Source organism: Hydra vulgaris, chromosome 02 (assembly GCF_038396675.1).
Source record: "Hydra vulgaris chromosome 02, alternate assembly HydraT2T_AEP".
NCBI classification, from domain to species: Eukaryota; Metazoa; Cnidaria; class Hydrozoa; order Anthoathecata; family Hydridae; genus Hydra; species Hydra vulgaris.
The window spans coordinates 63,287,656-63,304,026 of NC_088921.1; the positions used below are offsets into that span (position 1 = coordinate 63,287,656).

At 28.5% G+C, this 16,371-nt stretch overlaps 1 protein-coding gene across 3 annotated transcripts in view; it reads left to right on the top strand.

Moving 5' to 3' along the window:
- Positions 1-2,831: 2,831 nt before the first annotated feature.
- The window catches only part of LOC100205039 (ankyrin repeat and EF-hand domain-containing protein 1), a 51,931-nt gene continuing 38,391 nt past the window's right edge, over positions 2,832-16,371 (top strand). For 2 of the 3 annotated variants that reach the window (XR_010636822.1, XM_065791663.1), the window contains exons 1-3: positions 12,438-12,546; positions 13,102-13,255; positions 14,751-14,886. Coding sequence is in view for 2 of the 3 variants with exons in the window: in XM_065791663.1 (XP_065647735.1) it covers positions 14,757-14,886 (130 nt within the window). In the remaining variant the exon portion in view is untranslated. Of the gene's footprint in view, positions 2,880-12,437; positions 12,547-13,101; positions 13,256-14,750; positions 14,887-16,371 lie in introns of those variants that run through there. The other variant, XM_065791664.1, reaches the window with a different exon arrangement.

The window sequence follows — 16,371 nt, forward strand, 5'->3', positions numbered from 1 at the left end:
ATGTAGATGGTCGGTGTGGAACAGACTTACCATAATTCGTATTTTACGGATGCGGATAGCTTATATATTATTATTGTGGAGTGGTGAATGATTGGTGTTTAAGGTCCATTTTTGATCAGTATCTGAATTATTAGTGATCAAACTCTTTACTAAGTTTTGAACAAAAGAAAAATCTAGATATGGAGGACTTTTTTTACACAGCGCGCAATAACAAACAAAATAAAATATATGAAGTCGAAACAAATAATACTTAATAGAATTTTTAAAAGTCACATTTTAAATAACTTAATAATTATAATATTTAAAAATTTTACAGAAAATATGAAAGGATCGGTATCCTTTAAAAAATTATGAAATGGTTTGATAGATTTGTAAATTTTGTACACTTCCAAAAAATTAAAAATAAATAAAGAACTCCAACTCAAGAAAAGAGGTTACACATTTTACATCTGACCAACTAAGGTATATTAATCCAGTTAATTTAGGTAAACTTGTTTTTAAAAATGCAAGGCATCATACTCATTTGTTTCTTGTAAAGAGAATGAATGTGATGTGAATGTAAAGTGATTGTGAAATGAATGTGAAGATCATCATTAGTCCTATATCGTTCAGTTTACTTTTACTACTACTTGAATTACATTATGTGCTCAGTTTTTTTTTGTTCTCATTTAGATTTCGGACCATGCTATAGTCTCACTAAAACTTTTATCTGGTTCTTCTTATGTATCAATGCAAAATTTTATTACCTTACGCTAAGATGCAGTATTCTTAAATAACTAAACTTATTTAATCTCAGAGCTTGGGTTCCTCCGACTTTTTAAAATCTTTACCAGTGTCATTAACAAATGCAACTCTATTATTTCTAACAAGTCTCTAAACAACAACTATTAAAGTTGGAAGTAAACATAAAAAAAAAAGAGTCACACTAGATTAAGGTTTAGTTGATTAAAAAAAATCTCACTTAAACTGCAACAATAATAGTTCTTACAACTTTACCGCAATATAAGAGATACAACTTTACCGCAATAGGGGAGAGGTCCAAGCCTAGCAGCGGGAGCTGGATCCAAAATTTTACTTACAATGCAATATCAAGTCTAAAAAAAGAGAACCTCATTTGTAATATCAGCTCAAATATGATTAAATTCTAGTATTAGTAAGATTTAATGTGTTCTTATTGTGGAAGAGATTATTTGTTCACATTATTCTATCATTTACTATGTAAGACACACGTATATAGCATGCTATATATTCGGTGAAAGTAAACAATATATAAATAATATATTAATTCGAGTGAAACAATTTAGACTGCTATTTTTGTCTTACGAAGGTAAACAGTATAAACTTCAGTAAAAATACTTGTTTATTTACACAAACTAACCTTCATAGGGTGATGTTAAACCATCATTAAATCGCTTGTTAACCAGCGGCATATGATTGCATTTTGGCTGGAATTTCGAAGTGAACAGACGTGTTTTTACTCCTGCAAAATTTAATAAAAGAAAAGTGACATTGAATAAAAGAAGAAAGATTACTTTGATAGCTATTGATGCTAAAGTTGTTTAAAAGTTTTTTTCTTAAGATTTGAAAGTCGTTTGTAAGTTTCTTTTTTTTAATACCGTTTGAAACTTCTTCTAAAGGTCATTGTTTTTGTAAATTATCTTGGTGCTTTTATTATTATCTTGAAGCTTTTCAAAGTTTGAAAGTTTGAAAGTTGACTAGAAAGGGGTAGATGTTTTCGAAAATTGTTTCGAAAGATCTGAAGCTTTGAAAAAATAAAATTTGAAAGCTGTTGAATCTGTTGTTTCTTTTGAAAGGTGATGTTTTCTTTTTTGGTTTAAAGTTGGCTAAATAAGTTCGGAAGCTTCAAAAATCTGTAGATATATATATATTTTTTAATTTGTTGTTGTCATTGAAAAGTGTTTTGTATTTGAAAGTTTTTTTTAAAAGTTTGAAAGCTTTTGTGGTTATTGTTGCTATTGTTGTTGTTGTTGTTGTTGTTGTTGTTGTTGTTGTTGTTGTTGTTGTTGTTGTTGTTGTTGTTGTTGTTGTTTTACGCTTAATTCTCTGAAGAAAACACTCGTGTTTTCCCACTCGATTAAAAAATGCATACATTTACATTTATTTATTTCACAACTTAAGTCGTACACCAATTACTATAAAAGTTTCTATAAAAAACATCAAAAAACTAATGAAAAGTATGCTAGAGGAACAGAGAAAGTGTATTTTAAAAGAAACAGTAAAACTTCTTATAGAACAAGAAAATAACTTTGCAAATATTACTTGCGCAAATATGAAAATAATAACAGACTAGAAAAAATTGAAAACGATTTGAACAACAACATAATAAAAATAAAAAGTATGCAAAAAGATATTAGTGAATTAAATGAGAGTATAGATTTCCAAGAAGAGATTTTAATGAAAAGGATATTAAAAACTAACAAGCGCATAAATAACGTTAAAAAATTTCACAACGAAAAACCACTTCTTGATTCGAATAATGAATCAAATATTTTAAAAGATATTTAAAAAAATTAATAGATTTCGAAAATCCATCCCGAAGAAATAATTTGCGAATTGATGGTGTTAAAGAACTACCTGGTGAATCTTGGGAAGATTGTAAAAAAATTGTTAGTTGTTAGAAAACATATTTACTGAAAAACTCCAAATTAATAAACAAATTATAATTGTGAGATCGGGTTAAATAAAAACAGGAAAAAAGCGAACAATTGTTTTGAAACTATTAAATTATAACGAAAAATATTCTCCTTAAGTTAAATAACATGCGCGGAAAGGTATTTACATGTATGAAGACTTTGCAAAGGAAACTATTCAAGTTCGAAAAAAACTATGGGAAGAAGTTATAAAATTGCAAAAAGAAGGTAAGTATGCCGTTTTTAAAATTTGACACAATTTTTTGCAGGGAACATGAAAAGTAATTTTTAAGTTATGTATTATCGGATACAAAACATAGACCCAGACATAAACTATCATGATTTATTTTCTGATTACTCATATCATTATCCTAGCGAATTAAAAGAATTTTTTTTATATAAGAAAACTAATGACAAAAACTATGATCATACAAGAATCCTAATTCGTAATTTTGAAAAAATTACTAAAAAAAAAAAGCCCAAGTCATAATTTTGAAAAATTAAATTTTATTGAAAAAACTAAAAACTTTTTAAATGTAATTTGTTTAACAGAAAGTTGGATTAGTTCGACAAGTTTTGATAACACAAATTTTGTTAACACAAAGATCTTCCTCATTTTGAATTAATCTCTTTAGAGAGGCAAAATAACAAACGCAGTGGTGGAGTTCTTATCTATGCAAATGGAAATATCGCGCATTGCATTAGAAAAGATTTAAGTGTTTCTGACGGTGATAAAGAAATTTTAACTATCGAAATTCTCATCAATCATACAAAAAATATTTTATTAAGCTGTTGTTATCGACCACCTGACGAAAGGAATAAAAGAAAAAAAAAAGTATTTTCTTATCAAAGATTTTATTATGGACTTTTTTCTCTATAGCAATGACACCAAAATTAAAAATTTCTGTGACTCAATTTTTAAAGGAGGAGCTGTATCCTTGGTCAATCGCCCTACTAGAGTGACAGTAAACACAGCGACTCTGCTAGATAATATTATCACAACAGATATCTTTAACAATGATATTCAAAAAGAAATTCTAAACACGGATATATCTGACCATTTTCCAATTTTCTTAGCAATTCAATCAAGCGCTAAAATTTAAAATTCAACACAACAAAAATATAAAAAAACTTATTTTTGACCACGCTAATGTAGAACAGTTTAAAGAACAATTTATTGCATTTAAAGCAAATAGACTTTAGCAGCAATGCAAACATTATTTACGTAATTTTTTTAAAAACATTTTATTCCATTTATGATGCTTAATTTCCAATTTGGGAAAAAAATTAAGCCCAAAAAACTTAAATTCACCTTGGATTGCCAAGGGTTTTAAAAAATCATCCAAAGTAAAACAAAAACTATGCATAAAATATTTAAAAACAAAATCAATCGCGGCTGAAAAAATATACAAAGACTACAAATATTTGTTTGAAAAAGTTTGGAAAAAGTTAAAAGTAAAATTACAACTCAAAACTTCTTGATAAAGCTAAAAAAAACTCCCATCACACTTGGGAAATAATAACAGAAATCACTAGGAAAAAAAATTATGCTTAAACTCCTAACCCCAGATGAATAAAGTTAATAACAAAAGCATATTTGAGCCTAATAGCTCATATAGCTCAAAAATCTAACAAATTTTTTATCAAAATTGATACGAAACTTGCTAAAAAGATTCCTAACACCAAAGCTTTATTTATTTATTTCTTAGCACCTTCGGATAATTGCATTTATTCTAATAAGTTATTTTCTTATTTATCCTTTGAAGAGTTTGAAAAAGCCTACAAATCTCTATAGAGTATGAACAGTTAAAATTTGTTTTATTTAAAGTTTTTAAAGCATCTATTGATCAAAGAGTTTTTCCTGATCGATTAAAAATTGCCAAAATTATTCCAATTTTTAAATAAACTGACAGAACTAATATTAGTAATTACTGACCTATCTCCGTCCTTTCTACCTTCTCAAAAATTTTAGAAAAAACTATGTACAATAGAATGTTCAATTATTTCAATAATAATTATAATCTATTATACAAATAATCTATTATACAAAAATCAATTTGGTTTAAAAAAAATAACTCAACTGAACATGCTATTGTTCAGTTAGTACGCAATTCCTTTAATTCTTCTGAAAATACACAACTTACATTAGGATTTTTTATTGAACTATCTAAAGCGTTTGATAATGTAGATCAGATCACGATATTTTGCTCCATAAACTTAAATAGAGTGTTACAATGGTTTCGAATGGTTATAATGGACAAATTGTTTTCGATTTATCAAATCGAAAACGATTTGTCCATTATAATGATATATCCAAAATTTTTGTTATAAATATCCTGTGGTGTTCCGCAAGGTTCTATTCTTGGGCCACTTTTGTTCTTGATTTAGGTAAATGAGTTTTATAAAGCCTCGAATCTTTTAGGTATTATGTTTGCAGATGATACCAATTTATTTCTCTAATAATAACATTTACCAACTCTTTTCGACGATGAATGATGAATTGCAAAAAGTATCAAATTGGTTCAAATGTAACAAATTAACCCTAAACATAAACATAACAAAATGGATTCTCGTTCATTCACTCTCCAAAAACTGTTCCTTACTCAAAAATACGCCTCAATTTTTTATTGATAAAGTTGAAATAAAAAAAAAAAAAAACATTTGCGCTAAAGTGTGTAAAAGTATTGGAATTTTATACAAGGCCAGAGTATATTTAGATAAAAAAATTTAACACAACTTTATTACTCATTTGTTCACAGTTATAATAATATTTTGCATGTACTATCCCAGGCAATAATTATGCATTATTGCCTGGGGTAGTACAGGAAAAAGTAAGTTAAAACGTCTTTACCACCGTCAGAGACACGCCATGCGTTTAATCAATTTTGCAAATCGATTCTCACATACTAAAATATTTTTATGGAAACGAGAATACTCAATGTATACGAATTAAATGTATTTAATGTTTTATGTTTCATTTATATGTGGAAAATCGATTCATACCCTCTAGTTTTTAAAGATTTATTTTTTTGAAACCCATTAACAAATACTTCTTAAGAAATAATAATTTTGTAAATAAGCCGCTTTGTAAAACGAGATTAAACAATTTTGTTTTTCATATCGTGCACCACATCTCTGGAATAGGGTTGTTTTACCAAATTTTGATTTGTTGTTTACTTTGCCAGTCTTCAAAAATAAATTAAAAATTTCATTCTCACATTTGAAAATATTTTTGAACACTTTTGATAACGTAGCTATACAATATATAATGAAAATGATACAATTTATATATATTATATTGTAATTTTTTTTTCTGGTATTGTAAACAGGCACGCCGCACAGTGGGACGAAATCCTGATTTTGTGGCCAAAATTCCCAAAGTACCTACATAAGGGTTTTCGAGGTCGCTGATTAGGAATCTGAGGTCAGATTTAAAAAATTCAAAATGGCGGCTCCAATATGGCGGCAAAAACTGTTCATACGTTGAAAATATGAAATCTCATGTAGTTTGGTTTTCAAGGTCATTGCTAATGATTCAGGAGTTAAATTAGAGCAAAAACATTGCAAAATTATTTTCAAATTTATACTATTAATAAAAAAACAGAAATTTGTAATTTTAATTTTTTTTTTTTTTTAAATTGGTAAAAGATTAACTCACATATATGTAAAAAAATTGTTTCTTTAATCCTAGTAACAAAAATCACGTATGTCATATTCATCAATGTTCGAATCATTTGATTCGGAATCTGATGTTGAACCACTTGTATCTAAATCGAAATCGTTCCTTGTCTCTTGTCTGGTGACTTCAGGTTGTTTTAACAATTGTATAGCTCCTTGATGTAGAGATTTTACCGGTCTCTGGGGCAATTTCCTGATGCTCGAGAGAAATGGATCTGATGTTAATAAGAGCCTATTAAAAATGTCTCATATTCGATTCTCTTGAGCATTTTCTTGAATGATGTAATCTGAAGTTTTTAATGTCCTTATTGCGTGACTCTTGGGCATCTTCAGAAAGTTGTCCGATCGGTAAAAGGGTATACTTTACAATTTCTGCTCCATGGATCAGCAATTTATGTACAGATGTAGGCATGTAATACCACGGATATAGAGCAACAAATAAATGGGCGGTATTTACACAATAGTCTTTGAATTTTTCATCATCTATATCAAACCCGCTCGAAATTACCTGCAAAATAACATAAAATCGGTGAATCAATTTTTCATCGTCCTGTTATTTCAGCAGATATAGCAGCATTTTGAAAAAAGCGGCGCGCTGTATTTCCATCGTTAGAGCTTCCATATCCTGGCTTTGGTCGATCAACGATAAGCCCCAGTTTTATCCTAAATTGAGTCTGTATTTCTTCCTTACGTATTATCACATTCTTTGTATCTTCCTCTCGACGAGCTTGCCACTTTTCAGTTATTAGCTTATACGACAGATGCAAACAGCACTCGAAAAAACGAATCCATGCATGCAATGTAGATATGCCAAATCTTAAATTATCTGTTGTAATGTCCATTTTTATAATATTGTTGATGTCATTAAATTCTTAAGAGGAAGATTTGCACAGGAAGCAGCGTTGTGTAGAAGTGGAACCAGTTACTGCATTACAGACTTTACCGTCTATCATTGTAAATGACATACAATAAGTTACTGAAATGGATTTTCCATTTTGTTCATTAGCATATGGTGCAAGACCCTCAATCTGCAGTTCAATGTCGGCAACTTCTTTCAATGTTGACTGTACATCTTCATGTACAAACTGCAATCGTATTGGTCTGCAGAATCGCGGAGATGATGGTCTAGGATTTTTCCACACAATAGTTGCTTCACCCGTCTCGTGGTTGTTGTGTATTAATTGTAAAGGTACAAGAGAAGAATAAAAAATGCTTTTATCAGATTTTCCAGTCTCAGTAAGTTTTTGTTTATAAACACTTTGACCGCTGCTTCCATCACATCCCCATTTACGGTAAAGTGCTAATTTTTGCAGAATTTCCGGATTTAGGGTATCATGACATCAGCCTGAAGTTGTATAATTATAGATGTGGTATGATCAAGTAAAGCCTGTAGTTCAATCTGTGCGCACGACTCACTAACAGTTGTGTACACAACTGATGGATAACAACGTTTTTTTGTTTTTTCTACTTCAAGGTATGATGGGTATAATTTGCATTTATGTGCTCTAGCTACATTTCTTGATAGTTGATAAGAGTGCTTTGATTCTCCTTTCTCGATCATTAAAGAAAGTGCTTCATCTGGGGTTAAAGGTACTTCATTTTGTGAACTAACAGCGGATATATATTTTGAGGCTCTTGTTGTGGTTGTTAATGTGACATCTTTAACAACTTGAGCAGCATGTACTTGAACGGAAGTCCTTAAACTCATTTGGGCAGCGTATGCCAATTCTTCTGTAGAAAAAGTAAAACGTACTTCTTGAGTCTTTTGCCTCTTTGATCTTTCACTAGATGAAGCAAAGGATTGCGAAGGTCGCCCACATGTTCCTTTTTTATTATCACTCTTCACAATCTTCTCAGGTGTTGTGCATTCAGTATTGGATAATTTTGAAAATTGTACGGTGCCCTTCAACCATTCTTCATTTTTTTTCAGAAAAAAATCTTCCCATCTTCCTGCTGCTCTCCATCTCGATCGAAAATTTGAAAATAACCGTGATAATGACATTTCATTCTCGCCTACTTGTATCACATGTTCCGTTTTTTTGAAAATTGCATCTATCAAAACATCAATGATGAATTTATATTCATTTTTTAAACTGTCTTTCATCATAAAGAATATATATTTTCTTGAAAATTTCATATTTGAAGATTTGGAAGACTCTGTAAAAAAAAATACAGTAATAACTGCTGAATGTTCTTTGAGGACTATTTTATAAAACTTTGAGATTATCATAAAACGGAATAAGAAGTAACTTTTAAAGCATATATTTAAAATAAAAAATTATTGCATTAAAATGTAATTTGTGCTATTAAATAATGTTAATTCACTAATTTCCATGACCATTAATGCGTGGTGCGACATTATTCTATTAACATAGTTTAATGTCGCACCACGCATTCCTCAATAAAAACTAGTCTCATTATTAAAATGGCACTCAATGGCAGTCAGTTTTTTAATACGTTATATTTAACACTATACACGATTAGTTCCTTGTGAAAAGAAGGTGGATAACCGCGGTTCAATTTTTAAAACGACATTAGAAAATCAATTTCAGATAAAAAATTTACAATTTTTTATGTTTACTTGTCGCGCGATTTGAATATGAAAAAAATTAAAATTAGCAATAACAGTGCATAACCATATATTCTACATGCCTCCAGAAGGTGATTCCATTCTGCCGAATTCCAATTGAAATAGTTTCTTTAGTTTAACAGCACTTTAAAACAGGCAAGAATTTTTCGACGTGTCCACTTGTTTAGTGCGTACCGAACGGAGGCTAAATGTCAACTGACGCCCAGGCCACCCTAGAGCAGGTATATACCTGCCCTGTTTGGAATTTTGTTCTAGGACTATCTGTAAACAAGATCTGAACGTAAAAAGACGAAAATATAAAACTTAAAAATTTGATTTTTGGCCACGAAATCGGGATTTCGTCCCACTGTGCGCAGGAAAGGGGTAGCCTAGGGTAGCAACTGCTACTTCTGCCCTTTTGGCTGGGGTGGCAAGGGTAGCATGAATGTATCCTTTCTAGGAAATAGGTATGGTAAATTTTTGTGCTTTAAAAGCATTTTATTATCCAACATTTCATCATCAGTATTTTATTACCAATATCTACCAACTGGAACTGGTAACTAGGTGGAATAGGTAGTAAAGATTAATTTTTTTTCAAATTTTTGAAAGAGAAAACAGTTTAAAATTGATTTAAACTTTAAAAAAATATTTTATTGAAGACAAAAAAAAAGTCCCAGAATCAACAAGCAGCAGTGGCGCAACTTAAAAACAACTCAGGTAAATAAACCGACGTTAAAGAATTTTTTGTAAATCACAATCACGTTTAGAATTGATATGTTTACAAAAATCAATTCGAAATTAAGTAAAATATGTTATAGTAAATTTAATTCTTCTTGCTATCAACATACGTTACAACTTTTTGTTACTATACTTTAACTCTTTATATATATTCCGATTGTTTTTTAGTAGATGTTTTGCAAAAAAGCAATAGTTTTTTGAGTTTGTATTTTTATTTTCAAGAAAAAGAGAAAAAAAAGGAACACATTGTTAAACTTTATATGGTCATAATTTTTGAACGCTAAAATATTTTAAAATGAAATCTAAAATTTATAGGCGTGTCTACGGGTCTTGCCTGTCATGCACAGGCATGACCTGCGAAATTTGATCTAACTTACATTATAAATTGCTATAGCGTCTCTATATAATAATACGATACTTAATAATGTTAGTAGTAGTGTTGTTAGTGACCCTTTATTTTTTTTGACCTTTTAGAGAGTTAAAAGCGCGAAAAAATTACCGAACAGAACTTTAATTATAAAAATGGATGGTAAAAAAAAAGACTTTCTTAGCTATAGAAAGCCTTTTTTATTATTTAGTTACCCAAGTATAACCTAACTATTACTAAGTATTACCTAAAGTATACAAGTACAGGGGGAGTAGGAACCTGAATATGCCACTGTTGTGCACGACCTGCAAATAATATGTGGACACGCCTATGCAATATACAGTTGTAAAAAAAGTATAGCAATAATTTTTTCAGTTAGTATTTTTATTTTCGATAATTATTTTCGACGATTATTTGCGTACAAATTTATATCTCTTTGTACTTTATTTATTAATCGTAATCTTAACTTAAATATAGCGGTTTTAATCACTGAACAGTCATGCCGAAGGCCAAAAGACTTCAAAAGAAAAAAACAATGGAATTATTAAAAGCAGCAGCATCACCATATTAAATCAAAATTACTACTTTGTTGAAAAAAAACAACAACTGAACCGGTGGAGCTTGAGAACCCTCACGGTGAACTACAGAATCAGGATAAAGTTGACATAGGCAGTCAAAAATAGACAATACAGAAAAACAGGAGTCCTATGTAAAAGATGGTGAAATTCTGACGAAAAATCTTGTAAGAAAAGGAAAGGATTTTAGTGAAATTGATAAAAAAAAAACAGTGACAGAAATGGAAAAACTTGTATTAAGGCGTGGTATAATGAGTTTAGTTGGTTATTTTATGATTGATCACTGAAAGCTGTCTTTTATGAAAACTGTTAAAAATATAATTCATGTTCTGGTGGAGTGTTTAAGCATGGAGTCGGGAAAGGGTTTAGAACATGGGGCAAATCTGCAGCAGCACTAAAATATCACGAGGACTCCAGTGTTCATAAGGCTGCAAATGCTCGAAAGAATAAGAAAGAAAATATAAAGTCTACAACAATTAATACTCAAATTGACCATATGTACATGGAAAAGCAAGCAGTTTAAAGAAAAGGCTTGCTAGCTCATTTTGGAACATTGAAAACATTGCTTTGACAGGGTGTAGCTATAACAGGTAATAATGATAAAGAATTCAATATTTACCAGTTTAATTTGGATAAGAATAAAAGTGAAAAGGCATTAGAAATGTTGATGGTTGAAAACCATTATGTTTTATCTCATGAAATCTTTCAAGAGCAAGAATAACTTCTTACCTTAGAAGCACGAAGGCAGATTATTGAACTGATCAAAGATAAACATTTCTATTTGGTACTTGCAGATGAATCCTCAGATATTACTAAGAAGGAACAAATGCTGTTTAATATAAGAACTTGCAGTGACAATAGTAGTGTACTATTGACAACTTTTTTTTTTTGTTCAATTATATTTAGGTGCCCCAAGAAGCCCTTACGGTCTTATGACAGAGCACCGCGGATAAGCATTTCATCGTAATTTCAGGCCTTCTTCCAAACTGATGTCGCAAAACTTGCCCAGAGGTGGGGTTTGAACCACAGGTCCTTTATTTCTGAGGCAAGTGCGCTACCACTGTACCAAGGCTGCTCTTATACTTTCAAGATGACAATAGTACACTTGTACTATTGACATCTAGAAAGTAGCTAAGAATTAGTTGGTTTATTTATTAGACTGTTTAATAGGATGTTATAACCTTTAGTGTTAATTGCACTGTACACGCGATTCGTAATAGTAAAAGTAGTAGAAAAAGTGACATTTTTTGTGTGTTTTTCAGAGAACGGTAGGCTTAATTAAAAGGTTTATTTATATTAGATATTATATATAGTAAAATACTGTGTTGATATTTTGGCAAGTGCACTTGTATTTTGTTTTTCCACCCCTTTTCTTAGGCTTTCCGGCGTGCCTGATTGAAATAAGTGTTGTTTTTGAAAAAAGGTTCTGGCGATAAGATCATTAGGATCTTCTATCAGATACCTTTGTTTGTATTTTAATATTATATGTATATTTTTTTGTTATCTAGACTTTGAATTTATAAGTCTACGGATTTTACATGTTGTAAAAGATTTGATTATGCAATACCAACACACACACACAAAAAAAGTTTGACTATTTAAGTTGATTTGATTGTCTACAGGGAAACTAAAGTACAGGTAACTCTCCAGAACTGCGTTATCAAAAATTCATATCGGTTATTTGACAGCCACCTAACCACTAACATAACATAAGAAGTTGTTTTTTTTTAGACATTTTTAACGCAGTAAAATCACGGACAAATAATCTAGGGACAATTTTGCTGATATAGAAAAAAAAGGAGCGAGGGGGTCGGAGTAGATAAAGGGGAGATTGGCATTTCCGGTGCCGTCGGTACAGACAACAACAACAAGTGTTGTTGTCAGGGCAAATTGTTGTTATATATTTTAAATATATTTATTCGTAAAAAGTGTTATGCTTTATTTAAATATAAATTATTTTTTGACTGGGTAATCTACTTTTGTATTATCAGAGTGACATGACATGACGAGCTGATATTTTCAGTTAGTTTATCATGAGAAACAAAAACTATTCATAAATTATTTTACGACTGTTTTTTGTTTTGTTTTGTTTTTTGTCTCTTATTAAAGGACAACACACAACAACAACAACAACAACAACAACAATAATAAAGACAAAAATCAAAAGAAAATAAAAAGATAAAAAAATTCTTCAAAAATTTTACAAAAAATTTGACAATTTGACAATTTGACAAAGAATTTGACAAGTTGTAAAGAATTTGACAAAAAAAAAAAAAAGAGTTTACTTTAAAAAAACAGAGTTTAAACAAACTTTTTAAAATAGTTAAAAGCATTTTTAGATGCTAAACGTTTGAAATTTATTTTTTTAAAAATTTATTCAGCACAAAAAGCAGTGTCATTTTCTGAAATCTTACACTACATAATATTTTTTTAAAACTTTGTTTTCTGTTTAAATGATAATTTAAAAATTTTAAAGACTCATGTTTTGTCTTAAACTTAATATTTATTTTGGTTTTCAATTAGGTTCATGGTTCATCTAACAGTTAATTAAGTCTTTAAGTCAATAACGTAAAACTCTTTTAAGAAAATTTAATTAGAAAGAGTTAGCTGCTGTTAAACTGAAATAAACTTCTTTATCATAAAAATTGTTTGTGAAGAGATACAAGATTGATGGAAGGTATTTGTCTGTTTTTCTCATATGTATATCAAGCCCACTAAGTGGACTTGATGTACATATGAAAGTGTTTAACCTGTTATTAATTTCTAACATGTTACGCTTGTGTTTGAATTTTTTTTTGTCATAATTTTAAAAATTTTGAACTAAAAGTGGTACATAAAGTCACAAATGAGTAAAGTTAACAAAAAAGTTCAAAATCTGCACAAAAAATTTTTGAAAAATTTCCTTTTATTTGAAACTTCATAAAATAAGTAATTATAGCTAAAATGGAAACATTTACAAATATTTCATCTTAGTTACTTTGAATCATAGATTTATTTAATTTATATAAAATGTTTAATTCAAAATAGTTTGATTATGAATATGAAAAAAGTTCAAGGTAATATAAACTTTTATCAATTATAAATTTCGACTTTAACCTATCTAGATAATGCAAATATTAACATGTAAAAATCAGGAAAGCCAGAGGTTTTCCACAGGCCATTGGTTGAAATATAATGAACTGAATATATATGTAGTTGTAGTACTATTATAACTATAGTATTTATATTATATGAAGTAATAATAAGAAATAATAAAAGATAATAAGGGGTTTAAAACATATTGATACCATTCAAAATCCGGAAGGTGCTTTATAATTTATCTTTTTTATATTTATAATAAGAGAAGTTTTTAGAGAAAATTATTTTCTAAGAAAAAAACTTTATAAACTAACTAATCCTAATAATGATGTAGACTTAATAATAATGAAGTAAAAATAAGGAATAAAAAAAAAGATAATGAGGTGCCACCATAAAGTTCTTAACTATAATTTATATATTTTTAATTTATAATAGGAGAAAGTTTTCAGAAAAAAATTATTTTTTGAGAAAGTAACTTTATAAAATAAGTAGTCTTAAGTTTCTTGTTGCTGGAAATTTAAAACTAGTTATTATTACTTTTTAAACAAAAACAGGATGTTTCATGAATAAGTGGCTGTTTATATAAAGTATACTTTTACTAAGAAAAGATGGTTATTTGCATTTGTTTTTCTTTCAAAGAAATAAAAACAAAAATATAAAAAATGTTTGCTTGTAAAACATTTTGAATACTTTTAAAGAAATTAATGGTTAAAAATTAAGATTTCTTTTTTAAGAGTTTTTTTTTTCTGTCATTTATTTCATAATCAGTGTATTTGAAATGCACACATATGCTTTTAACAGTAAAAGTATTCACCCATATAAGCTATTACCAGTTTAAATTGTAGATGGATTTTATATACTTTATTAAAGTGTTATGTTCTAAGCTATAATATATTCAAGTTAATGAATTTAATAGTTAACAAAATTCAAAATCTTTTTGAAAACTTTATAACAATTTTTATAAGCCTTTTTTTTTTAAGTCCACACCTGAGGATGTGTTATTGCATTTATGTGTATAGTTATTTGTTAATGTGAGTACATTTATACAGTTTTAAAAAATTACTTATAGTAATATGTATGCATTTGTTTACAAGGTGATTATGCTCTCAAATGAAGATAGGTTATCTGAATTACAAATTCAAAAGCTCTTTCAAGCTATTGTGAAAAAGGATGTTGAAAAAGTTAAGAAGATTGTGCATAATGGAGTTCCTAATTTAGTTAATCTAGCAGGTGTTTAAATATTATAGTTATTTAAATGGAAATTTAATTTGAAACCAAAGTTTATGTTTTAGGCAACTACTTTAGGAGAAATATTATAAGATGTACATTATGTACATTATGCTTGTTAATAACAACAATTGTTTCAATAAAGAAATAACATGAGAGATATTGATGCATTTCTATTAAATATCTTAATTTTATCGCTTAAACATAACTGGATTGCAAGTTCTTTAATTAATTTATTTAATTTTTAAATGAAAGAAAAAAATAATTAAAATGAAAAAATAGAAATGAAAAAAATAGAGCAATCTTACTTTGTGAGCTTGCCATTTCTAAAATCGTGTCAAAGTATCTGATGGCGCATTTTTACCTATGCTAGGTAGTTGGAATTATTGTTAAAAAAATTGTAAGAAATTCATTTCTAATTTCCTAAAATGGGTTGCCTAAAGTTAAACTTAATAGAAATGTTCATTAGCAACCCAAAAATTTAGGTTACCAGCCCATATAAATAGCTTCGACAGAATGCTAGTTAGCATTCCACTTGTTCAGCCTAAAATAAATGCTGGGTAGCAGTCCAAGTATGCAAAAACTAAAAAAATGACCCTCAAATTATTGAAATATGCTCATAATATGCAGAAAATATTTATGTTATGACTAATCAATCAAACAGTAGCATAAATTTTATATCTTTGAATATAATGATAACTTTCAGCATTTTATTACTCTTTCTAAAACTTTATATTATCTTAATTATAAAAAAGATTGAATCTTATGCTTTAAAAAATATATATTAAGCATTTTTTTTTGAAAAATATTTTTCAAAAGTTTTTAAGATTTTACCTGTATTTTAAGATATTACTTACATAAACAAATCATATAAAAAAGCAAATTATTAAAAAAAAAAAAAAAAGAAAATACAAGTTTTATTACTACATAAAAATAGTGTTTATTTACTGATAAACACTTTTTTTAGTTATTTTTTATATATGATTATTTACATAGATATAGTTTATACAATTTACATAGATATAGTTTATATAATTTACATACATCTAGTTTATACAATTAGTTATTTCTAACTATCTAAGAAAAATGTTTATTTACTTATAAACACTTCTGTTAAATTGTTTACTTGTAACTATTCTAGCTGTCTTCTAAGAGGCACATACCAAAAATCTCAAAAAAAACTTCAATGCATTTAAAATGGTATTATATGTTATTCTCCTTTCCATTTAAAATCAGAAATATTTTTTAAATTATTTCATCAATCCATCAAATAATAGCCTACAAGAGACCTGTTATTGCATAAAATACTTTATCAGCACATGTCTTTCAAAATTAAACACAAGATTGTCAGACAGCTACTAACTTACATGTCAGTAACCAAGAATTTTGCTTAGATCAAAACTTTATAGCATACTGCTCTTCAGATTTGAAACAGCTTAACTATAAATACATGTAACTCATCCTCTTCTAAAATGTTCTAAAAATGTC